At 38.2% G+C, this 25,015-nt stretch overlaps 1 protein-coding gene across 1 annotated transcript; it reads right to left on the bottom strand.

Annotated features, from left to right (window-relative positions):
* Positions 1 to 144: 144 nt before the first annotated feature.
* TOPBP1 (DNA topoisomerase II binding protein 1) lies at positions 145 to 24,315 on the bottom strand (the record flags this gene model as incomplete). The annotated part of the gene is made up of 27 exons (XM_080340374.1): positions 145 to 288; positions 700 to 861; positions 1,365 to 1,454; positions 2,598 to 2,738; positions 3,651 to 3,814; positions 4,347 to 4,461; positions 5,366 to 5,529; positions 6,599 to 6,819; positions 7,643 to 7,835; positions 8,448 to 8,556; positions 9,066 to 9,215; positions 9,596 to 9,719; positions 10,782 to 10,891; positions 11,914 to 12,087; positions 13,797 to 14,086; positions 15,366 to 15,577; positions 16,566 to 16,738; positions 17,521 to 17,840; positions 18,128 to 18,375; positions 18,892 to 19,055; positions 19,586 to 19,755; positions 20,475 to 20,654; positions 21,464 to 21,657; positions 21,799 to 21,980; positions 22,780 to 22,923; positions 23,502 to 23,636; positions 24,235 to 24,315. 27 exons carry the CDS (start codon positions 24,313 to 24,315, stop codon positions 145 to 147), a joined length of 4,554 nt encoding a protein of 1,517 aa, XP_080196500.1.
* Positions 24,316 to 25,015: the final 700 nt, after the last annotated feature.

Raw genomic sequence — 25,015 nt, 5'->3', positions numbered from 1 at the left:
ACCTTTCCTATGAGTATTACTGTAAAGTTATTTTAATCTCAGGACAAACTAGAAGTGAAACTCAAAGCTTTTAATTTTTGTGGTGAGAATGAAAAAATATAAATACGTATTTTAAAATGTACAAATTAAAAGCACGGAATTTGGTCAGTGTATTCTGGATCGCTTGACTCTGCTCGTTTCTCCCACTGCTTTTCTTTTCTGGGATAATCCTGTTCCAAGTTCTGTGTTATTCGGAAGGTAAGATTCCGCTTCTGGCAGGCAGTAAGACTCCATTGGGGGAGCTGGATCCTTCAATCGAAGAAGGAAAAAACAAGAAGTGGTTTAGCTCAAGTCTTTGTTTAGTTCAAGAAGTTTCCAAGAAGAATCAAACAGCTAATTAGTTTTCTAAAATTTCAAATGTTATAAATCTAAAATAACAAAATTAACGTAAGCCTACGTTATAAATACATTTTGCAAGCTCCCTACTCTTCAACTGATCCCACTGCCAGCACCGGAACAAGTCCTGTTACAGCAGTTAAAATTTGAGATGACAGATAGAAATACTCAACACAGGCACCTGTGGCCACAACTCCTGGCAAAGGAGGCACACAATCAGTAGGCAGTCCCTTCTCGAGGCTTTATATGTCTGAGGTTGCTGGATGCAATGGACCTCCCCATTCCCGTGTGGGGTGGGTGAGGAGCACCCCGAGAGCCCCTCACCTGGATGAGGTAGTCAGCGATGTACTCCGGTTTCAGGCAGTTCACTCCTTGGGCTGCTGCCTCTGCTACGTTAACCCTGCTGTCGTCCGGCTTCAGCTTACTGAAGTCAGCAAAGAGGTGAGTCGCTTCTTTGAAGAGAGATACGGAATGACCAGAAAACACCTACAGATTAAAACAACAACAGACAAAAATGAGTTTATTTTTGTGTTTCTTCCCCAAGACGAATGCAGTTCATGACCTCTACTTTCACTCATTAAATTAACTAGCAAACCAATGGGAAATAAAACACCATTTACAGCTGCATTGTGTATCATCACAAACCTTTCAAGAAGGGTGATCCTTCTTGTCAGAGCAGGGCACAGAAATTCTGTCCTTAGTTCCCACCAGCACTAACTGACTTCTATGACCTCAGACAAGCTGCCCTGCTTGACCACATACAAAATGAAGAAATGAAGATGATATAGCTTCCTCCTCCCACCATTAGACCATGTCTCAGCTATCCTGTGTAAGCAAGTGTGTTAGTTAAAACCTTTTGCTCACATGGAAAACACCCAGCACAGAGTTAAGCAGAAAGAACAAAAATAAATAGAACCGTGTGTGTGTGTATATATATATACAAAAAAAATATATATATTAAAAAAACAAAACAAAACAAAACTACATACTTTTGCTCCTCCTGATTGAAGAAGGCGTCTGAATCCTGCTTCCTTGGTTTGGTCAACGTTGAGGATCACTTTCCAGCCACTGAAAGCTCCCTAGATAGAAAACTCAATTTAGTCAAAAGTATGTTAGTACTAACAAGTACAAAGACTTAACAGATATAGAATATGCCCCTTTGGGAATATCCATCAGATAAAGATTTGCTATCACCTAGTTTCGTCTTTAAGTATAAATAGTTGAAAAAACCCCATAGAACATGCAATTATTGAGCCAACGCCAGACAGTCAGGCAGCTTCCCACCAAGCCCTTTCACCTGTATTGCAAGATGGGCAAACGGATCTATGAAAAGACCCGTTGACAATGAGTATATTTTCCAGAACACCAGACAATCATTTACAGAAAAACATCTGAAGAAAAAGAGTTACTTGGAAACATTTCCCTGCCACTCCATGCTACATTGTCTACTCAGTTATAGTAACAGCACCTAGGGCTAATATGTTGCCTCGTACAAGCACTCAGTCTTAGGCAGGAGGCACAGAGGATTCCTCACAAGCAGTCATCTAAAAAAAGGTTATTGTAAAATACACACAAGTCAAGATTTATCCTGATGTGACCGCAACATCAACAGCATTTCTGCCTTTCAAAGAATACTCAACTAGAATCTCTGATTTGAGAGAGGGGTTAAAAGGCTTTGGGGAGCCCGAGTCCCGCTTTCAAAAATCTCACTGAAAGACTACAGAATTTGCACTGTAAAAATCACAGGAGGTGCTTTTGGAAAGATATAAAACTTGTGCTTCGTTTCAAGCACAACAGTATGCTCGCTGCTAGAGCCATAAAAATGCTGTCCAGAGAGCTGCATTCACCTACACGGCATAGCACAGGATTCCTATTATTCCACGTACCAGTTGTGGTTTCCTGGTAAAGCTGAGTTAGGTCAGTTCCCACCTTTGTGGCTGAGAGACATTTACAAACGTAAGTAGCCACATTCCAGCTTCACAAAACATGAACAACGGTTCAAGGATGAGATTAAGACTTTTAATATACCAGCACTAAAAGCTTTTTAAAAACAAAATTACTGAACTAGAATATATCCAGCCAAGCCATTTTGTTCATAAGAAGGCAGATTACCTTTCCCTGCCACTGAAGTTTCTGAACTTCTTGGTGATAATCTCTGTCATCCCGTCCACCCACACTGTACAACTTACAGCGCATGAGTAAATACCTCAACAATCCCATACCTCAACAACACCAGTTTCTTGCCTCCCTTTATGTATTTTTTTCCTCCACCTCATGGCTGCAAGTGCTAGTTTCTTCTGGTTTACATTGATTCCAGGCAAAACATTAAGTATGGAATTACTTCCCCACTCGTAATCTTCTTCCTAGATAAATCGTAAGATTGAATTACAAAGCAGTCCTGTTAACTTTACCAGCAGAAAAATACATTTCAAATAACCACGCCAAAAGAAAAACCCCAAACAAAAATAACCCAAGCCCAGAACAAATCCCAACTCATTCTAGCTTTATATATTGACTTCATCTGGCCAAAACAGCTCTAGGCAAAATCAGAGATACAGCTCTCAATTGCACATATATATCTAAATCAACTCATTTTTTCTGTGACATCAAGTCATGTACACAACCAGATTCCTCTGGCAGTTACCTACAATGGAACTCAACAGCAGGGGAAAGCAACCCACTTACTCTGGACATCATCGACTCCACATCTCTGCAGTGTCTTCCAAAACAGTGAAAGCTGGTTTTCATACATAAAAATATGAACCAGTCCACAGGCATTATTTTAATGGCTGGTCAATGTAAAAGAACTGATAGTCCCAGGAGAAGTGTGAAATAACAGTTAGGGAGGTGAGGTGTTAGAAGACAGTGTTCAAAAATGTTTATGTACATGGTTAAAGAGTTGGATTATTTAAAACTGTTATGTGTTCATTTATTGAAAAGATCTAGATTTAATACCAGGTGTAACAAGATCCACATAAATAGAGCTGGTACCAGACAGAACTGACCAAAAGCTATTTGAGCTTCAGTTTTCAGAAACAATTATAAAAAGCGTAGGTATTTCATTTATCCTAAACCAGGACTTTGGTTGAGGAGTAGTTTTCAGAGAAAAGCTTACACCAAATTTCTGAGACTTCAGATCCTTTAGGACTCCTAATGCTCAGGCTCCCTAAACTGCTAATTGGTTTTGAGAGGTTAAGTCCTTTCCTAGTAATGCAAAATAAAAAGAAACGTGGAAAGGTACAACATATACATTTTTCAATAATAAGGTCACGTACCTGAACAAAGCAGCCAGCTCCTCTACACGCTTCCAGGTAGGAACGATGAAGCACCCACTTCCCAGCTGCCATTGAAGCCAAGAATTTTTCATTTCGAAGAGGATGTCCCACAACAATGTGTGTGCAACTTGGATCAAAGCACTGTTTCTCAAGTACTATTCCACCTTGAATTGAGGAATGTATTTGATTCAATTGATTTGAGGGTCATGCTTTACCACAGAAAGGAACAACTCAAAGTGAGAATTATCTGAATTCAGATAAAAATATAATTAACTCAAATTTACATGGAAAGTGTTATCATTGAAGTGATGGGGCAGAAGCTGGCAAGGAAGGAGAAGCAGCCAGAGAAAGTGGCTCTGATAAAAATAAAGTGCCACTATAGCACAGATGGGAATTAGTGACACACCAGAGGACAGCAGATCCTGGGCACTCCCAAGAGTAAAGAATGAGGCTCTTGTGGAGACAGCTGAAAGAAAACTGCCGGAAGACAAAACCATTGCTGTTTTATGGCAAAGCTGATGGCTCACATAATAATAATACATTCAAAGAAATGCTCATGAGCACAGAAAGCCATAAATTTGAGACCTCAAATCTGATGAGTCATTAACAGAAGCCCTTTCTTTTCCCCAATGAACCACAGCTTACCAAACACATACAGACATATACTATTCTCTGAATTTCACAAGTATCTGTTACCTAATTCCTCAATCAGATGGCAGTAATCAAATCTTTCTTGAGGATTAAGAGAAGACAGCTGAAATTTACGTTGTTTTTCTGGTTCTACATCAGCCTTCTCATCTTCTATAGCAGCCTGGAAATACAGTAACAGATTTTGAGAATAAGACAAAGATTAAGTTGACAGCTATTTCTCTGCCAAACATTCTGGGTTATTTTTATATTAAGTTTTCTTTTAGCCAGGAGAAGCAGAACCAAACTTGTCAATCACTTGACAAAAAACTTGGATCTTATTAAATCAACATGAGGCTCCTGCTTAACATCCTCTTGGTTCCCCCTTTCTTCAGGGCACAACTGAACCAATCTGTCATGAAAACTAATCCTTCATTCATATCCACTGAATGCCAAGTTGAACACATGAAGAAATCATCATTCATCTATCACACTGCCTCATTCATTTGGACTTCATATAACGTCACGCATTTCCACCACAGCTTATTTACTAACATGACACATTAAGCCTCTGAAGACAGGTAGCTGCTGAAAGTTTGAGCATCAAGTGATACCCTGCGGGCAAAAGACTAAGATAATTTTCCTAGCTCCTTCCATGATCATTATTAAATAGCAGAATTTTAAACCAGATTTTTGGCAGAAAAATAGTTTTCCATTTGTACCTAAACATAAATTCCAGATACCACCAAGGAAACAAAGGCCTTATCTGTTTTCCATCATCCTAACATAGATGGAGGAGTTGAAAGTAATACACATAGTAACTCTCCACTCCATAGCCTACTTCAGTGTTCCAGCAGGTACTAAGAGCACAAAAAGCTTTCTCTGAACAAACAAGCTTGCTTTATTTCATCAAACATTATTTGTTCAAAATCTCGAAGAAAGGGAGAAAGAGAAACAGAACTGCACTTCAAGATTTTAAATGCAGATAGTCACCTATTTTATATTTACTGTCAGTTTCAAAACTTCTTGAAGTGTCACTACCTCTCTAAGAACACAAATCATCATAAGTATTTCTTCACGTGACAAACCTTTTCTATGGGCTGTGGTGCCACAGGAGGGTTAGCCAGTGGGAAAGCAATGCTGGGGGCTTGCGGAGTGGGGATCAAGTGATCTTTAATTGGAGTTTCAAGATCTCTACATACAGGATTCTTTAGACCTTCAATCACATCTTCATCCCCAGCCTCAGGAACAGCTGTGAAAGTAAAGCGTTGTTGCATGATGTCTTTTTGGCTGAAATTAATTATGGATATAGTAAAAAATAGAAGTAGCTATCCTAAAAGGACGAAACACAACAGCTGCTAAAACATTAAAATATGTACAGTTACATTTCACCATTGACTTTTATAAAGATGATTTCCTTATACTACAAACCACCAATTACAATATTGCAGACTCAGGTTGCTGGATGCCTTGCTTTGAAAAAAAGACCCCAAAACCTCAAATAGCTTAATTTCTTTGGCTAAAACGCACTGATTTGGTTGAACTAAAAATAATTTGGATGCATTTAGCTCATTTTCTTCAACCTCCTCTAGACAGGGTCAGTTTTCAGGAAGGCTGTTGCCACAAGCAGGAACTCTGTAAGTAGATGGAATGAAGAAGTTGAGGGCAGGTGGGAGGCAGCAGGGAGAGAGAAATTAAGGTTTCTGCTATCTCAGAATGCAGGAATGGGAAGAATGCAAAAACAGATGAAAAACATAAATATGTTCCTTCCTTAGTCCTCGCAGTAAACTAAATACTTCAAAAAGTACAGGGAAGATTAATACAGTATCTGCACTGAATCCTGATCTAAGCACATCCATTGGCAGCTCTGACACGTTTTTGGAGCTCATGGGTTATCTTCTTCCTATATTGCCATTCTCCACCTATGAATATTTCCACTAAAATTAAAAAGATTTTGCTACTGGTGTTCCCATTTGAATTCCACCATACCCACCGGAACTGTTACCTAGAAACCAGCTGTGGTTCCAAAAAAATTTTGGAAGATTTCCTAAAGTTGATGCAGATTATTTTTAGACAGGCACTGCCTTGCTGTTTGACCACAAATTGCAAATGGATAGAAAAGCTGCTCTTTAAAACACAGCAACACATAATGGAGCTCAAAGATGTAAAATAGTATTTTGATGTTCAATAAATGCCAACAATCCTAACTTTTTTTTTTTTTTTAAGTAGAATTTAAACACTACTGTATTTTAAAAGTCCCAAAGATCAAATGGATGCTGTAGCAAAGAACAAAGATATTGTATTTCTGATTTTACCTATACCTGCAATCTCTGCATCAGCTAAAGATCCTCTGAAGGCAGACTCATCCACGTTCTTATTGGCATTACTCTGACCTTGCTCAATGTACTGGGAAGGACTATTAGGCCATTGAAAGTTGCTGACAAGTCTTGCTCGCTCCTCTCTCGCAGTAGGATCGTCCCAGATGATCTGCTCACTCTGGGATGGCTCTGTGTTTATATCTGCGAGTGCCTGACGGGATTGCCTAAGGAAAAAAACACACATAGCTTAAATATTCATTTGTTTTACAGAAGACTACCATACTAGAAGGCAATGTGTTTATGATTACATCAACTGTAGTGTGCAACTGACCTCATTATTAGAAAGCATGGCTGGGAAAGGGGAAAATTGCAGTATAAAAGCTTCTCCAGCAGCCTTGCTTTGTGAGCTTAAGTGCCACCATGGCTAAAAAAAGGCAATCAAAATATTGGTAGGAGACATTTTTATTATGTGTTGTATCGATAAAATTATTCCAAAATCAGTATAATCTACTCCTTACTGAAGCCATTAATTTGCAAATAAACACAAAGCTAAAGGAATGATTTTGCAATGTTTCCATTACTTTGTAGCTCAGCATTGTTAGAGCTCAAATCCTATTCTCTGTTTAAGGAAAAGAGAAAGAAAAGAGGAGACACATTGACAGAGGCACTTTGCAGGAATACCTACTACTTGTATATGACCTATGTACTGACATACTGCAGCATCGCTTTTTTCAAAATCTATAAGAACAGTAACTAATCTGAAGAGAAAGAAATCAGTTGGCATAATTCAATTCAAAACTAAAAAGCAATCATATTATTCTGTGATTTTTTTTTTTTAATAAAAATGCCCATTATGGATTAAGATAATATTCCAACTTTATCTATCACGTCCAGTTAACAATTCCAAATTGCAAGAAAAGCGACTTAAGTACATCAGTAGAGAAAGACAATACATCTGAAACACCTGGACACCTATTTATGTTTCAATGAATGTCTAAGCATGCACAGGGAGGACAAAATAAGATACTCTGAAAGACAAATCAATACCTTAGAGCTTCCAAGGCCCTACTGCGGCCATTTCGCACAGATCGCGTGCTATCGGGAGTGGCTGGAGAACCATCAAAACTGTTCCTTGATAGGGATCCTCTTTGCCCTTGTGGTTTCACTAGTGATGTGGCAGACATGATCTCCTGCAGCTGCCTTTGGAAGTTCTCCCTCATCTCTAGTGCTTGGGTTAAAACTTCAGAGAAGGAACAACACTCATAAGATCGAGACCATTATACTGTAACAAGTGAAAAAGTGACTGAAATTCCTGTCAACTGTCCCCCTCCTCCTGCCACCACCCCTGCACTGGGACAAAGACAACACATTAAGGAGAAGAGAGGATATCTGTGAAAAAATAACTAGGAAAACTAAGTATGCCCTGAGCCACCTATTCCTAGACACAAGGAGAAATCTCCATTTAACTCACTTCTGAATTTACTCATATGATCTAACTTATATATACAATTCTCCCATAATATTTTTTTTTACATAATAAAAAAGGTATACACTAACATGACAAGTCAGTGTTTTAAAGATGAACTTTAGTGTTTTAAAAATAAAGAAACAGCAATTATATAATTTGCAGTGGATGATCATGATTTTCCTATGGGCTTTCAAAGTCTTTAAAATAGAGAGCAAATCCCTTTCGTCTCATCCAGCAACAGTAAAGGGCTCCTGTACTTGATCAGTTTATAAATACGGTACTTAAAGCTTCCAGATCTTAACATTCAGCACCTGGAACCATAAAAGGCTTATTGTGATAGTTTGATGTTCCAGAACTATTTTGAAAACAGTGATTTACATTTACCTCCTTTGGATTCACTAGTTACAATTTGTTCATCCCCTGTAGTGACTGTTTCCTTTATTTGGTCAGTAGTTACATCATCTTCATCATCATCTTCATCCACTGGAATAATCTAAAACCAATGAAGACACGTACAATTCTCAAACATCAATATTTTTTTGGTTTTTACCCATGTTCAACACTTGCATAAATTCTGGAGATTGCTAATCTTGCCTTAGAGTAAACTTAATCTTTCTGCTACTGCAACGACAGTAAAAGTGAACAGCAGCATCAGTGACAACACCTGTTCCACAGCCTAAATGTCTGATAAGGCAAGTTCACACTTTGGATCTTATTACCTACAAGACAAGGCAAAAACTGGTTGTACGTAATTTCAAATTTGGAAAGCACTTCTAATCCTGAAATGCCTGTGTTTCCCTTCATTACCCCAGAAGAGGAATATAACAAATGCAGAAAAACCTTAAGGAAGATTTGCATTAGCTACTATCAGTTACTAGCTAAACCTGATTCAGGGCATCACTGAATAAGCATCAATGTTTTTTATTAATGTGTTAATGCAACAATTACGTTTACTGAATCCAAATAACTTCATAGAACATGAATTCATATCACACATTATACCTCATTTTCCTCTGCTGGTTTTCCAGTTGATGGAAGTTTACTGGAGGAGGAAGGTCTGACATCTTGCACTGCACTGATGTCCAGGCTCATTTTGGGATTGTAAGTGTGTGGAAAGAGAGATTCAGGAAGCCGTTTATATTCTTGGGCGCTCTGTAATAGCATCAGTTAACAGAAAGAAAGATGAGAAACTGATCAAGATTTAAAAAAAGAAATATCACATCTGAATACAGGAAAAGTACAATAAAAACACCATGGAAATAAGTACTTTACACAAGAGAATAATGTGGCTCTCATTCTGAGAAACACATAGCAGAAATGTTCAATGGAAGAGAATTTATTTTTTCCTCACAGAGAACAAGGTACAAGTATGTCAGGGAAAACGGATCACTCAGTTTATAAATTCCAAGCAGGATAAAAAACATCAGTTCCTGCACATGTTCAGCATAAACACAAACAAAAAAACCACTGCCATACAACTGGTTTTAAACCTCCACTTCACTTTTAATAATTGACCAAAGCAAGCTCCATACCTCTAAAAGCCAGTGTTCTGAAACAATATGTATACCCCGTTCTTTAACAGATTTATACTCCTTATTGTTGTCATTTTGTCCTCCCTTGTAGATGAAGTGTGTTACTGTCTCATCAAAGCACCATCTAGAAAAGAAAATTAAATACGACTTTAAGATATAATTTCAGAAATCATCCTATACCTTGTTCATGTTAAAATACTGTTTTGCCTATTCTGTTATGCCTAAATAAGCAATGAGCCTGCTTCCTTCATCAAAAAAAGACAGCATACACTTTCAGGATAGAACAACTTCAATGTCTTCTGAAAGCATTCCTGAAGTAAACAAAACTAAATCTGATAAATATATGGAAGAGAAGGGGTTTTGCTTTAGTTTTTTAGTTTTGTTTTTATTTAAATAAGTGGATTTTCAAATCAGTTTCTGAAAAGAACCTGTGACCCAGGATGAAAGAGGTTTTTCTTTTGTTGACATACTGAGCTGCAAGTGAAATACTGATCCTGGAAGCTCACAATAAACAGAATGCTGATCTTAACATTCAAACTGATAAAAACTGGTATTTGCTATCTAACGCAAGTATCTTCAGCATTTCTAAGCTACTACTAAACATAGGGGGCAACTTCCTCATGCACACTGTGAACAGTAACACTTATTTTATGGAAGTCTGTAACTAAATATATAAATCAGATTTAGTGGGAGCAGAAGTCTGTCTTAAATCACAGACATTAGTTTGTAGTTATTCTTTGTGAAAACCTATTTTCCCTAAGCTCTTCTAAGTACAATAACTTAGCCATGCTTACAATCAGTAAAGTAATTAGTTTTCAGCCAGGGAGAAACACACACCAATTCAGATCAGATTCAAAATCTAAAATACACAGCAAATTTTAAACTACCCCAAAGTTAAACATGTTTCATAGTTTTCTTCAAAAGAGGGGAAAAAAAAAAGTTTCTGCAATCCAGGAAGACTTCAAGACAAAGAGTCTTTCCAAGACAGACTTATCAACAACACAGAGATTGGAGCTGCGGTGGGGAAAGATGACATTATTTTGCAATATAAATTGTTTTAGATGGTGAAATCTGATGTTTAGTTATAGCAAAAGGTCACACAGACAAAGCATATTATAACGCAAAGAATCATATTTTTGAGTCACATCAGAGCAGAAGCTTAGAAGCTGTTTGTATCAGTTGATACCTGTAGTCTGCCCCAAGAGAAGCTGCTACTGCATTCAGTTCACTTTGCTTCTTACTAAGTTTTTTGCTAATGTATATAACAACACCGGCCAGAGGCTTGGGCTCTTCTTCCTGTTCAAACAGCAGGGATAAAAACAGGACAGTCATGTTTGGAAGGTTCCTGTATCAATAACAAAAATACTTCAATATTCAGTGTAGCATATAATAAAATACGCAATAACAACAAAACTAAGATAAACACATTTTCTCTACATTTTCTGCTCTACATTTTCTGTTCAAAACCCAGCACTATCATAATTCCATGCACTAGGAACTCGAAAAGAAAAGATTCAGTCTTAGCCAGTCTCCCTGGAACATATTCTGCTCCTTCCATCATATAGCAAGCACTTTCTGAACACTGAAATTAGGGAATTATAAAACCTGATGCCACAGAAGTACTTCACCATACTGGTGTGAAAAAAGTAAGAATAAGGAACTATGAAATAAGAAGCAAAAGCCTTCCCTTGCTGAAGGCCATTACCCTTCTTGCACCCCATCTAGAGTACATAGTGAACTAATATGGCAAGCAACACATAAATGCTCCCTCTCCTCCTACACCTTCTTCTGTTTTCTCTCACTAGGGTAGATTATAATGAAGGGGTAAGATGACTACAAGAAAGGATAATGTAATGCATCTTTATAAGGAGTAAGCAACAGATCACATCTTGTGCCTCCTAGTAAGCAGAAGAGCAGCATGCTACGGAGAAAGACAGAAAAAGAAGAAACATTTAATTAAAACAGAACTAACTTTAGCTGATGACAAAATATTTAATCCTGCTCATCTGGAGCCTGGGAAATTCTTCAGCATGATGAAATCCTCTCATCCTAGTTCTATAAAGTCACTTAGCAACTGCTTAATATTCAAAATTGCAGTACAGACAGTAGAGAAAGGTTTTAAAATTCTTTGCCTTCCAGGAAGAAACTTTTATCTTACCTTCCTCTAACCATCACGAAGAATGCGTAATCATAAAGATTTCTAGTCAAACAGATCACAAAGCACAATTCACAAACTCCTTTGTGACTTACATCACAAAAGATAAAGTTTTTTCTTAATTAAGCCTAAACTCCAGAAACTCCAAATTAGGATATCCTACCGCTTCTGGCTGTGCAGTGGTCAACTGAGGGCTGGCAGTAAGAGCTACCGTGTGCCTTGTGCTGTTTGCTAGCGCCAGTTTCAAGTTTCTGCCGATGACTTCAGAGAGAGGCGTGCTCAGTTTCCTGGTTCTTTGATCAGCACCTCTTGGAGTTTCCAAAGCTGCCAGAGCATCCTACCAAAAAATAAAAAAGAATCAAATGACTGACTTTCATGAATGCATTATGAAATTCGTACTCAAAGGCAAGTTTTACAAATGTAGTCCATAGTAAGATTCCATACTCCTAAACCAGGATGGTTTACTACAATAGCAGCTATCAACTGTAGTACCATTGCATAAATGTAGTAAAGAGGATTCCAATTTTAGAGTCTGCATAAGCAAAACAAGAGGAAGATGGATTATCAACCTCTCTTTTCACTGCCATCAATGAAAACTGCCCTCCATGGAAAAGCCAGTGGCCAAACTCATGTATTCCTAACCCGAACCAATTACTTTAATTTACTAATATCTTCCCTCCCAGACCCGCGTATGAGTATGGGATTCTATTTGCACCTTTAAAATACCAAGATGAATTTTGGTCAAGAATGTGCTGCTTTTGAAAATTATCAGAATGGTCAACTATTAGATTTCAAGGAGTACCAGTTGAATTACAGGTTCACTCACTCACAGAACGGTTTGTGTTGGAAGGGACCTTAAAGACCAACTAGTTCTAGCCCCGCTGCCATGGGCAGGGACACCTTCCACTAGACCAGGTCACTCAAGGCCTCATTCAACCTGGCCCTGAACACTTCCAGGGATGGGGCACCCACAGCTTCTCTTGGCAACCTGTTCCAGTGCCTCACCAATCACATGGTGAAGAATTTCTTCCTTATATCTAATCTAAATCTACCCTCTTTCAGTTTAAAACCATTACCCCTTGTCATATCATTATACTCCCTGACAAAGAGTCCCTCCCCATCTTTCCTGTAGGCCCCTTTTAAGTACTGGATAGCTAATATAAAGTCACCCTGGAACCTTCCCTTCATGAAGCAGAACCAACTAAAGAGAATGCTGGATTTTTCTGGGTTTGCAATGTATGTTTTGTTTTATTGTGGGCAGAGGGGTTTAAAAAAAAAAAAAACAACCACCAACCAAACCACAACAACCAGCAATCAACTGAACAATAAAACCCCAGCCAACCCACAAACAACCCCCAAAACACCTAACAACTTGGCAGGAATTCACTGTATTCTTCCTTCGGTTAAGGCCTCAAAAATGAAAAACAAACCTGAAGCCTTCCAAAGCACACTTAAGTCATTCAAGAGCTATTCTAGCAGAGATACTTCCTGAGTTTCAGGAGTTTCTCCGTTCTGTTTTAAGACTAGTAGTTTTTCTAGCCTTTGGTGGCCTTCAGAATAAGACCATGGACTCAAAACCTCAACGCGTTTTTCAATTTGCAATAACGGTTTTGTAATTGCTATAAACCTATTACATTAAAACATGTTATTAAAGTAGTGTTTCACCATAAAGCAAGCAAATGCTTGTTTCAAAATATCCGGAGTAATTATAAGCTTTGTTGTTACATTTCTTGGTCTTTAGATGTAAAGAACAGATTGTATGCTGCATGAGGGGTAGGACACATGAGCATATAATGCAATAAGCACAAAGGAGCTTTCTTAGGGACATTATAGCATCTACTAGTCAACAAACATAAGTCCACAGGTCATCGACTAGAAATATCTATAAATAAACGGAGCCAGTTTTGCTGGTTTTATTCAAAATGGAAAATCTGTATGTTAAGAGCATGAAAATGCATTAGCACAGGTTTCTGCGCTGCTTCTAAGTTTATCCACAGCTTTAACTCTACTGGCTCTACAGACTAAAAAAATTGCAAAGATGATTACCTTTACATCAAAAGAAGGCTTGAATAACTTGTCTTTGGAAAGAAATTTTGATGGCGTATCAAGATGTAAAGATGGCTCTTTCTGTAGCAGTCCCCCTTGTGCAACAGGGGTTGTATTCCCAATATGGTGAGAGATTACAGCTTGGAAAGCTTTACTCTGGAACCTGTTGATATCGAGAGGAGTCACAGCTGTTTTCTTCCCAGCTTCAAGGAGATAAGTAGGTTGGTCTGAATCAGGAGACTTAACAGCTGCTGGTGTCTTGCTAAGCTGAATAATGGAACTCTCCTTCTCTTTAAAAGAAACAAAGAAAACATAAGCAAGCTATCTGATTTTTTCTTTTGAACACAGTTCTCACACGAACTTTCAGTTGTTTAAATAAAATTGTACCTGACCTTTTTTTCTGACCAAAAAAAAAAAAATTCCCCCCTCCAATAAATGCTCTGAACTGGCAATTATATTTTAAAAGCCAGCATCTTAAGTGTCTCTTCCAGTTAAGTACTTAGTTTGAATTACACTGGTACTGAACTTGACCCTAGGTATCTGAAAAAGAGCAAGTAACTCCTAGTCCACTCACACTATCTGCAGTTCCACACATGCCTGTATAGCTCATGTCGTACAAAAAAACTATGAAAATACACATCCAAGAAAAAGATGTAATACACAACAAATCCTTCCCTTTCAACATTAAAGACAACTCCTCTTCCCTGGCTCCTTACTTCCCATGCAATCTAAATTTTCTTTTGTATTCATGACTCTGAATCACACTTCTTTAGGTTACTACGAAAACTTCCAGTCCTTTACGTCTTTGGATTTGTATGACCAAGATTTAGCCAAGAATAAGCCCTTAAAGCTTGTCCATTGTAAATGTTTCTATACAAGCATAACTCATCATCTTTATAGCTCAAAAAGATAAGTACAAGAACTGCTTTTACATTTTACTGCTCATTTCTCCCCACCCCCCCTTTTTTCCTTAAAAATGTACTATACAGATAAGATGTGCTTGTGACAACACACCTGTTGTCCTCTGACTTAGTGACCCATATAATTAATTCACAAGGGCACTGGTAAAACAAATCTGCTAACATTCAGTATCAAATCACTGTTGTCTGCATCTTAATATAAAAGAAATATTGCCAAATAAAAGGTGTGAAATAAGTGGAAAAGGAGCAGAAAACATCAGAAGATGAAGTAGGCATGAAGGCCTCAGAGGGGCATCATGTCATTGCAGACTAAAAAGTATGAAGTTCTAAGGTGGATCTATCATCAATTCCCATGCAATCTACAGAGCAGCATACACGTCAAAAAGGACAAAGCTGACTGATAACCACAAGACTCCACGAAACTCCACCAGCTCCAAGAGACTTGCAGCAAACACACTGTATTATTTCTATAATCATGACTCAACAGCAGGAAAAAAAAAAAAAATGGGAAAAATACTTGGAAAAATATCCTTTAGCTCTAATACTTCAAAGGTGTTACGAAAACAAACACTCTTTCATGCCTGCCTTCTTTATCATGAACAAACAGTATAATGACAGAACTGTACTCCCTGAGTTGCTAATAACCAACCTTCAGCCCCTGCATTTTCAATGAAGAATTTGCTTTCATCGGCCTTCTTTCCTGTCCTCGCAGACTGCAAAAGCCAAGCTACAGTGACTGCTGGCAAATTCCACTTCTTTGCAGCTTCATACTTGGAACCGTCTGGTTCTCTCACCACAAGATGGGTACTGGCAAGCATTCCCTTTTTCGCATTAGCTTTCCGTACAAAGAATTCTTGGACTCTGAAGTTACATTAATAAAACATTCATTTAGTCATAAACAAAATTAAGGCATATTTATACTACTATAAAATGCATTCAAGGGAAACAGTCAAACTATCTAAGGCCATCCACTTTACAGCCTAACCTACACCTACCAAAAAAAAAAATAAAATTAAACACTAATGTTTTGCCTCTATCAATATTGAAACCATAACATTTCTCATACACCACAAGTCCTCACATATGCCACTTCGAAACCATACACTGGCCCTAACATTCTTCTGCAAGATTAATTGGACAGGCTGGATTCCTTTCTGAAGCCAACAAGCATCATTTCCAAATGAACAATATTTGTTTTTTATATTACAGTTTTTCTCTTATCATCAAGGACCCAATCTCCCAAGAAGACAGCAGGACTGAGAACTCACTGGAAAAGAATTTAATACAACCAGACTACAAATCACATCAAATGATACTGTAAGCTATACAGTTTTGCTACTTCATGACTAAACGTGTTTTTCTTAATGTTTTTCAAGGATCCTGATGAATTAGGAGCAAGTAATTCACCATCTTAGCTCCTAAGAAATGGTGGACTACCACTGGTTATGACGCTGAACCAGACAGTACTGAAGAAAAGGAACAATGATCTGGTCCTGGACAACCAAAGAGCAACTCAGAGGGTCTGACATTTGAAAAACTGACCTGTTTTGCTCTGTTCTAGAGCAGAGCAAAAAGTTACTGAGACTCAGTCACTGGGAAGTATGAGATTGAGTGCATTCTGGTAGTAATTAGGCTGTGTGAATACTGACTGAATTTCTCTAAAGTAGAACAAATTTAAAAGTACTATATAATAACTTCTCATTGCTTCAGCACTAGGTTTTGTAAATGAATAGAATCCAAAAGAAATTTAATTCTAAAAATTGTTACTCCTATAAAACAAGAAATGAAATACATAATGGATTTCATCACACTGGCTAAGAACGTGAAGAAATGGTGACAGGAGACATACCTGGCTCCCAGAAGTTCTGCCAGATAAACCAGGGAGTCTCTCTCTGCACCAGTGAACTGGCTAAAAGAAAGAACACAATCTTCCAGAGGGGTAACTCCTTCCATTACTGGGACTGGTGTGAAAAGTGGATTAGACTGGGGATCTAAAAGGAGCTGCTGTTCCACACATGTTATCTTGAAGAAGGTAAAAGAGATAAAAATGCAAATCAAGCCACATAGCAACAAAGCTGACAATATTTCAGCAATTGCACAATGGCATTTATGGACTCAGTCTGGCTTCCATCATTACATCTGAGACAAATAATTTCCTGTTGAATCAGATAAATTATTTTCTAGATAACTTTAATTTTCTCAGGTTTGACACACTGAAGCATTATTCAGAACTTTTCAGTTACTACTCTTACAACCCTGGAGCTTCCTTCAAAAGTAGTTCAAGGCATGATCTGAAGGTCTGTATAGATTTACTTCACAGAAAGTCACCTAGTCATGAAAAATACTAACAGCAGTTAGTCTTGCGCCAACTTTTGGCAAATATGATTAATAATTTTTTACTTTGAGCTATAAAGCTGACTTGCTCTTCTGTCAAAAGTTAAAAAGCAGGAAACAAGAAAGAGCAAGCACAAAGATATCAAATAAAATCATTATTAGTCAACTAGCTCCTTCTACAATTAATTATTTATAGAGAATGCTGTCAGATTCTCTCATAAGAACCTTTTGAGACACGACAACAAAGCCCTCTTTAACAAGCCTCTAGAAAATGAAATGAAATAGATAAGATACCTTACAGATGCAGAGGCTTTAAAGCATGCTTTCCTTTAGCACATTTCAAACGAAATGAGGCCGACCTCTCAGTATCTTACCTATATTTAAGCCCCCAGTAACTCTGCATTCTGACAAGACATACTTCTAATACAGGTACCTGTTTACTTGGGGAACTGAAATTGTAACACCCTTACCAGCCACGTATTTGTGACAACATCACCAACAGTCGGCTTCACCGTGCACCCCAAAAGAGGTACCACAGCATAGTCTGCAATCATTCTGCTTTGCAGTGGCAGAATTTTCCCAGTATTCTCCTTTACAATATCTGCAATGCACGCCTCGTCCTCTTCACCAAAACCCAGAAGGATAAATTTCTTTCTGACAAACAAGCCTTGTTCAGCCAGTGCAGAAGACTCTCCCAAAGAACCATTACAGACAGAAGATTGATTCTCTCCTTGAGCAGTCAACTGAGTAACATCATTGAAGGATCTGGATGTCAGTTTTTCAACTTCACCTGAAAGGAAAAAAAAGAAACCCACGACCAACCATAGTAATTGCTTGATAGGAACATCAAAGACAACTCAAAATAGTTGCATGAAGAAATCACAGTATTCTGCTGTTTTCAGTCAGGTTTTAGATAAAAACTGTTCTATATAGGCCTGTTTAAATTTAATTTCCAAAACACAATACAGAAGTTAACATGCTAGAAGTGGCTAGCTTTTTAATAAGCAAATGCTGCAAAACTCAAACACTAATTATGAGCAGTTAAACCTTCTATGATATGCTGAGCCTAGAACGTACCTAATGTAGAATCATTATTTACATACTGAGAGAGGAAGTCATCTTCAGCGGCTTTCTGGTGCTTTATAACATTCACAGTTTCTTTCTTCAAGAGATTGTTATTTTTGGGAAGAATTGACTTCATTCCAGGTTGCTCAAAAATTGGGTTCTCTAACAGCTGGTAGTTTAGAGGGATATATTGCTCCACTGGATGTAGATAACCTTTACCAAATGACTCCAGCAACCATTTTGCTGTCACTATATGAGGCCTATAAAATAAAGTGTTATACAAACAAGTTACAGCAGGTTTCAGAATTGTGATTCTTCTTTCCTGCTCTGCAAATAATAGTATACACACACTTGAAGTTTTTAACTCCAATACTAAGCAAGCTTTAGGCACTTTACAAACTCAAGATTTTTTTTTAAATTCTTGTAGTCTGAGAACAGAGGATTTCACACTTATTTTCTATAATGTAAATTATATCTGTCACTACTGGATTGCCAAATCCTTCCCCCTCAATATATGAAAAAAATACATATTAACACTTCTTTTTACCAATAAGAATACTTGTTTTCCTGTTCACTGAGGTGACTCATGGCTGCCCAAAGAACTACAGTATTCAGGAGCACACAAGGATGTACTTAAGAAAACTAACCGCAAGTCTTCTTATTTAAGTCAGGAACTATTTAGGATTTTTAAATCTATACATGTTTTCCTTTTTACAAGGTGGTGGGAGAAAGAAAATGAGGCAGAAGGAGACCTTAAGCAATATAGTTAGCATAACCTGTGAGCTGTCTTGTCCAAAAAGTGTTTCAGCTCATCATTATTTTCCCCCAAAATGACATGGGTAACATCTTCATTAAGTTGATTAAATCGAACACCACCACCATAATTAATAAGCCTTCTCATCTTGTCCAACTTCCTGCCACTGAATCCACACAGATAGATCTACAAAGAGAACAGAGCAACAAAAAGGGCTTTAAAGAAAGAAAAAAAGAAGAAAAAATAAAGTATGATATTTTGGTATAATTTGTTTTGACTGCTGTAGAACACAGAAACTAGTGTTGCAACTTCTGAGAAGCAGCAAAAAGTTAAGCATCCAAAATTGGATTAATTTATCTCTTCAAATTAATCTAGTAGAACTTGCATATTTACTATTGGAATGAAGACCCAGCCAAAGTCGTACAACCAAAAAAACCAAACTACCCCACCAAAAATCACACACCAGTTCCAGAACCCATTCACTATAGTGTTTAAGTATATTTGTCTATAAAGATATCATTTTATATTCATATTACATATTTAATACAATTATATACATACTCATGTAGACACATATGCAAGCTACAGCATGTAGACACAAAATAAACGTGGCATTTCCTACTGACCACGGAAGCAACAATTTAGCCAGTGCTTCAACCCAGTTGCTTCTATGGGGTTAAGACTGAACATTTTGAAGTATGTGTTGTTAAACATACCCGACACCCATCTAACAAATCTTCAGGGGCTTGAAAAGAACTTAAATCCAAGTTTTCCAGCTCATCAGGAGGAGGATCCAGTCTGCTGCTCATAGCAGAACAACACATGGTTTCACTAACACCACTCAAGTTGATATTCGAAATGTGGCTGACATCCGAAAGAGTATGATCTTTAAATTAAAATTTAAAAAGATGCATAAATTTTGGCTCATCTCTCTCTACTGCTTCACTAAACAAAAAAGAAAACTGCCATATATGGGGTTTTTTGTGCTAGAAGTCTGAAGAATAAAAAATACTAGCCAATAGTCTCAATTAAATACCAAACTTGAATTCCCAGTGCTCCTGTTCAGTCACTTCCTGAGTAGTAGCCAGTAACAGTTGTTTGGAAAGACATATATAAAGCTGGCTGTGTCTTTCACACTATCATGTTTGTTTACAAAACACTTCAAACTTTCCTTCTATTAATAGCATGAAATAAGTAAAAACAAATATATGAAGAAAAAAATAGAAAAAAAAAATCATCATTTGTTATCTCCTTAAAACTGCTGTAAGTTTATATTCATAACAGACACTTGTTTTAAACCACAAATGTATGAACAGTCATGCTTTTTTAGGTCTTAAAGTTATATACCACTGATTCTTAGGCAGATAATCATACGTCTAATTCAAGTTTACTTTTTAAAAAATTATTCACATATTTTAAGTCTACACACTGGAATATTGAATGTGCATAAAAGTCATCTGTTGTGTTCTAAGAATAAGCAGAATCAGAACCCAAACTGTCAAACGAGCATTGCTAAAGCAAGCAGCACCCTACTGATTTTAAACAGTTTTTTCTCCTTACTACAAATATTTCCTACTCTAACATTTTTTAAAAGGTCTTACTTACTATTGGGCTTGCTGGCATGGTTCGTAGGTGTTGAGGTACTGGGCGTATTACTCGGTTTTGATCCAGCTTCTACTTTATACATTGCCTCATCCTGACAGAAGCCTTTCTCAATGCTGTCAGAAAACCACTGCATAGACACACAGTGCACATTCCATTTTTTGGCACATACATACTTCTGACCTTTCAAAGGTAAATAAAATAAAAATCACAGGTCACTCAACGGTTAACGCTTCAAACAGTGATCACTGAAAGATAGCTGGACATTAAGAAAATTTGAAAATTCAAATAACTGACTTCGACGTGAAAATTGTGTAATCATGGACTCTTCTGATAAGCTGCTTATTTATCCTCTAAATAAAGTCAGAGGAAAAAATCTCATTGGTATGGTATGACACGGCACTAAAGGAAAAAAAAAACAACAACAACCTTTAAAATTTTCAAGCACGGGGGGAGACAAAAAAGCTAAAAAAGTCCCAAAATATTTCTGCATAAGGAAAGGGAGGGAAATTGGGGGAAAAACAGAACAAAACAAAACCATTCCCATTTTTCTCACAATAAAACTACAATTCTTTCATCTTCCCAAGAAGAAAGAAAGCAAGCTTTTATTTTACCTTAGCAGGGAGTTCAGAAGGCACAAAGAACAGATCAGTTAAACATTAATCCACAATCCAATTTCAATCAGCATATAAATTAAGTCCTACCTAGCTTTCCCAAAAAACTTAGTTTTTCTTTACTCTTCCACCCCCTTTAGGATCCTCCATTTTTCTTCCCTTAAATAGCATCTGGACCTCTGTTTTTTATCTCTTTCAATCTCTTTAGAGCAAAATAAGGGTGCCCTATGTTACTCTTCCTATCAACAGTGATGCATGCCCTAAACAGAAGTAGTAAGAGCAACAGTGAAACAGACACAGAGACAGTTGGAACTCTTACGTGTATTTAAACTACTTCAACTCAAGATGTTAAAGTAATATTTACTCTGTAAGATCTACCTTTTGGCTCCTGGACTATGAGGTGAGTACATTCATTCATCTTGAGCTGGCCTGTATATTGACCACCGTGCTCAGCAGTGAGGCGCTGGACTTCCTTCCTGTCTGAACTACTTAAGCCAGTTACACAAATTGTACAGCCAAGGAACACAGGACAAGCGTAATCTTCCATGTTAACATCAGTGTATCTCATTATGCTAAAGGAATGAAAGAGAGAAAAAAGAAATACAGTATTTATTTTCTTCCAAGTAAAATCAATCAGAAAAAGAAAGAAGTCTGTATCACCATAAGATTTAGCAGCCCCCAAAACAAAATCGTTTTGTTTTGGTGTTTTATACCTTTGCTGAGACTTATCCCACAATGCCTTAACCCAAGAGGGAAGCAAAATAGGTTTCTTCAAAGAAGCAGCTACTAAGTATTTCTTGCTGCCAACTTCTCCAGCTATAAGATGAGTTACAGACACATTGAGGTCTCTGTACACACGTCCACCCATCATTTGCACATATTTATGAACTTCTTCCTGGGTGGGGAAAAAGAATTATAGAAAATTATCAAGAAAATGAAAGAACCTACATTATACTCATGTTAATCTTAAAAACAGTATCATGGATTTCAACTGTCCACGGTTTCTCCTAAAAACTGTTCAAAAATACAAAATGGATATTAAAAAAAAAAAATGTAACTTCAATACTATTTGTATTTATAAGCTGAACATAATATGTACCTTTAATAAAAATAGTACAATCATACTGTATGAGTAAAATTTTATAGATGGTTGACATTTTAGGTAGTATAAATTAAAAAGAGATATCAGAATAAATAAAAATTTAACTTCTAAGATAAACTACTTAAAGCATAGCTGACTGGATATTAAATCTTTACCATGTTGTTCTGAGTAACCAGAAACAGAGCACGTTGTCTGTAGCACTATAGCTGCAAACAAACTAGCAAGCTAAGCAATACATCTAATAAATTAATAAAAATCCCTAAAACATACATTCACTCCCACATTAATACAACTGAAATATTTTATTATATGTATACGCTTATATAATATATACATGTGCATGCATAGATAGTTCCTGCATAGATAGTTCCTACATAGAGGTTTATATACTAAGTACACATATAAGACTCCTTTTTCACATGACTCTCTACATAAACTACACATAAGTCCACAAACTACAGAAAGACTAGAAATATCTAGTCACAGGCAGAGTTAGACTTGTACATAGTATGACTGTTGCCTTTGTAATGAGCCATCTAACGCAAATGTCAACAATATTCAGCTAAACAATTCATTATGCACAATGTATTACCCTAACATCTTTTTCAAGGCTGGTACAGGACACCGTTACATCGGCCATGGTCATACTGTACACAGGACACTCAGCTCTTGGGACACATCGCTGGGACTGCATGCAGTACAGGACTACCTGTGGTCCAACAATTCTACAACCAAGCTGCAATAAAATGACAGGAAAAAAAAAAAAGGAATACAATTAGTAGAAGGTGCACTAGTATAAGGCAGGCTTTCCTTGTCCCCAAATCCTAAGGAAGGCAGGGCCCTTGGTCTGTCCTGCTCCTCCTCTAGTATCTCCTGGTATTTGACAGTTTTGTTCTTACTTTCAGCTGCAGATTTTCAGTACAATCCTTGTAGGTTTTCTGGCCTCAGTAAAAACAGCAGCTGCTATAGCTAACATGACAGAGAATTCCACCTAGCCTGTCTTTGTCTGCTGGACAATTCCTTGTAGGTAAAACAAAATCATGTTACTTGGGAAGTTAAAAAGTGTGAGAGCCAGCCTGGCAACTCCAGTAGAATTGGAACCAATCATACGATTTATTTTTCCATGTAATTATGCTTTGTTAGTCATCTTCTTCCCTAAACACAGGATTCAGTGAAGTTTTAAAGATTTTACCACGAATACTTCCAACTACTACATTCAGTGCAAAAAGAGAGAACATACAGACCGTGACTATGGACATGAATGCTTCTAAAAAAGAAAGAATACAGCTAGAACTAAGCTGATGAGTAGCATACCTTTTTGAGATGTTCAAAAACAACACCTCTAAAAGGATCACAAATGTAAAGTGATTTATCATTTTCTTTTATATTGAGTGCTGTTTCTTCTTCAAGGATTTGGAGATGCTCTTCTGACTGAAATTCTTTTATAGACTGCAGGGAAACACACATATATGTATGTAACAACATTTATTTAACTAACAAATCACAGTTAGCCAATCCTCTGGAAACTACACATGTATTATACATAATAGATCTGCTTGAAACAGTTCACAACAAAGCTAACATGCAAGAGCATATTGGCAGAAGGGGTAAAATACATCATGGGTGTCTCCCTCATTCCCCCAAGACTTCACAATACTCATTCATCCCACAAACTTTCAGGACCTGATGCTGCCACACAATGCCTTTAGCTCCCACTAGCTTCTCAGGGTGAAAAACAATCCACAGTGTCTTTCCTGAGGTTGCTTACTGCTTAGATGAGTGACCACCATCCAGAACTTCCAAGCTACACATCACTTCACTAAATGTCAATAGATTTTGAAATTATAACTATATCTTGTTCCAGAAGTAACTTTTTCAATGAAATTGTTCTTATTCAACAAACTTTCTTAAACATTAAACAGCTTTATTGCAGGAATAGCTTTATTTCCAGATGTATATGTACAAGCTACATAAAAGTCAGCCACAGAAATCATTCAATTTAAATAATTCACCAAACTCACTGAGAAAGGTGATCAAACCTACTTACCTCAAGCGCTTTGAAAAAATACTCCGAGTTCCCAGCAGACTTTATGAACTTCACAAAAAACGGCTCCTTACTACCTTTCATCCTTTAACTGAGAAGCAAAACCCAGTTAAGCGTCCTGACATTTTCAGCGCAGCCCGGAACCGCGCAGTGACGGGCACACCGCTCACCTCCAGGAGCCGCAGAACCCCCTCTCGTCCCTGTGCCTGTCGCTGTCCCCACGGGCCTGCCCCACGCCGCCAGGTCTCGGCACCGACCTCTGCCGGGGAGGGGCGGGAGAAGGCGGGGGAGGCTGGGCCCACCGGGAGGCCCCTTCCCCGCAGGGCCCTCTCCTCACGCCGGGGCCCTGCTGCCGCCCGACGCGCCCACCTCAGGGCTCCCGCTCACCCACCAACTCCCGCCCCGTAGCGTGTGCCTGGCGCTGCCGGTTTAACCCCGCACCGCCACCGCGACCCCCAACCGCCGCCCCTCACCCCACAGCCGGCCGCCTCCACGGAAGGCGGGAAAGCGGCGACATCCGCACTGCGCAGGCGCGGGGGGGAGGGCACTCTGAAGTGGGTGGGGTCTTCAGTGGGCGGGTCTGAGATGGACGGGGAGGGGCGTGGGAGAGCGACTATGGCGCAGGCGCGGCCGGAGGTACGGGCGCGGCGGCTCGGCTCGGCTCGGCTCGGCTCGGCTCGGCTCGGCTCGGCTCGGCTCGGTGTTAGGCAGATGTTGCTGTCACAGGAGGTGTAAAAAAGGCTGCTTCCCTAGCCCCGGCATCCCCCGCCCCGGCACCTGCTCT

Source organism: Nesoenas mayeri, assembly GCF_963082525.1.
Source record: "Nesoenas mayeri genome assembly, chromosome: 2".
Lineage (NCBI taxonomy): Eukaryota > Metazoa > Chordata > Aves > Columbiformes > Columbidae > Nesoenas > Nesoenas mayeri.
Note: the sequence above shows the minus strand (reverse complement) of the source record. Positions and strands in the feature narration are given on the sequence as shown.